The following is a 1,353-nucleotide window of genomic DNA, read 5'->3' as shown; positions in this document are numbered from 1 at the left end:
AAGGTTGCTGTTTTGCAGAGAGGACAGTTGCTTTTAAAAAAATAGCAGTGTCTTAGGTCACTAAGGGGTCGTTTTGTTTGCATTATCTGAATATATGATTGTTCTCTTGTAGGAATGGCAAAGCATCCGCCACGCAGCAGCGATGAGAGAGACTGACATTCGTACAAGTCTCTTCTGGCTCCTTCTCCACAATGCCTGGTGCCTCTGCATATTCATTGGATGGTAATGCAGGATGTCGAGAGCAGCGGTAGAGTTTGGCTTGATCCCATTGTGTTTTTCTTCTGCCGGTTGAGACTTTGAATCACCATGACAACGCTGTGACACTTCCAGCAACGGTTGTGTGCAGACCAAGGGTGGGCTGGGGGTGGGCGAGAAGGTCAATGATTGAGTCTAACGGGATCAAAAGTTGTGCCTGCAGCAAAACGACTGTAGAAAAGCCATCAGTACGACAAGAAGATGAAATTCCCCTTCTATTGGCTTCTCGTTAAGCAGGCACAATAACATTTTTTTTCAAGAGACTCGCTATAAAAACTCTTTTGGTTATGGCTACTGATCCAACGTGATTGGGTGCGCAGTGACTTTTGAACTCATGACTGGATATACGATGTTGCGGAATGGGGGAGTGGGGAACGGAGGCCAGCCGTGGGTGTTGAGGTGGTCCAGTCGGATCCGGCTCACCTGGCTTAGTTTCACCCTCTTCATTATCCTCGTCTTCTTTCCCCTCATTGCCCACTACTACCTAACCACCATCGATGACGCGGACGATGCCGGCAAGCGCATCTTTGGCCCTCGGACCGGCAATGAGCTGTGCGAGGTAAAGCATGTGCAAGACCTGTGCCGCATTCGCGAGTCAGTCAGCGAGGAGCTGCTCCAGCTGGAGGCCAAGCGGCAGGAGCTCAACAGCGAGATTGCCAAGCTCAACTTGAAGATCGAGGCCTGCAAAAAGAGCATTGAAAATGCCAAGCAGGACCTGCTGCAGCTGAAGAACGTCATCAGCCAGACCGAGCATTCCTACAAAGAGCTGATGGCTCAGAACCAGCCCAAGCTCTCCTTGCCCATCCGGCTCCTGCCAGACAAAGACGATGCGACCTTCCCCTTGCCAAAATCCAACCGGAACTGTAGGCTACACAACTGCTTTGACTACTCGCGCTGCCCGTTGACATCTGGCTTTCCAGTCTATGTCTACAACAGTGACGATTACCCTTTTGGTAGTTCCTTAGACCCTTTAATTAAACAAGCCTTTGAGGCGACTGTCAGAACTAATGTTTATGTTACTGAAAATGCAAATATTGCTTGTGTGTATATAATTTTAGTGGGGGAAATGCAAGAGCCCGTAATGCCAAAACCTGCTGA

The 1,353-nt window shown here is 49.2% G+C and overlaps 1 protein-coding gene across 1 annotated transcript in view; it reads left to right on the top strand.

Moving 5' to 3' along the window:
* Positions 1-589: 589 nt before the first annotated feature.
* EXTL3 (exostosin-like glycosyltransferase 3) overlaps positions 590-1,353 on the top strand; it is a 35,577-nt gene continuing 34,813 nt past the window's right edge. Inside the window, exon 1 of the mRNA XM_009895439.1 lies at positions 590-1,347. Within this exon, the coding sequence (XP_009893741.1) occupies positions 590-1,347 (758 nt within the window). The remainder of the gene's footprint in view (positions 1,348-1,353) is intronic.

Source organism: Charadrius vociferus, unplaced genomic scaffold, assembly GCF_000708025.1.
Source record: "Charadrius vociferus isolate BGI_N301 unplaced genomic scaffold, ASM70802v2 scaffold41, whole genome shotgun sequence".
In the NCBI taxonomy this organism is placed as follows: Eukaryota; Metazoa; Chordata; class Aves; order Charadriiformes; family Charadriidae; genus Charadrius; species Charadrius vociferus.
This window is presented reverse-complemented; position numbering and strand designations above follow the sequence as displayed.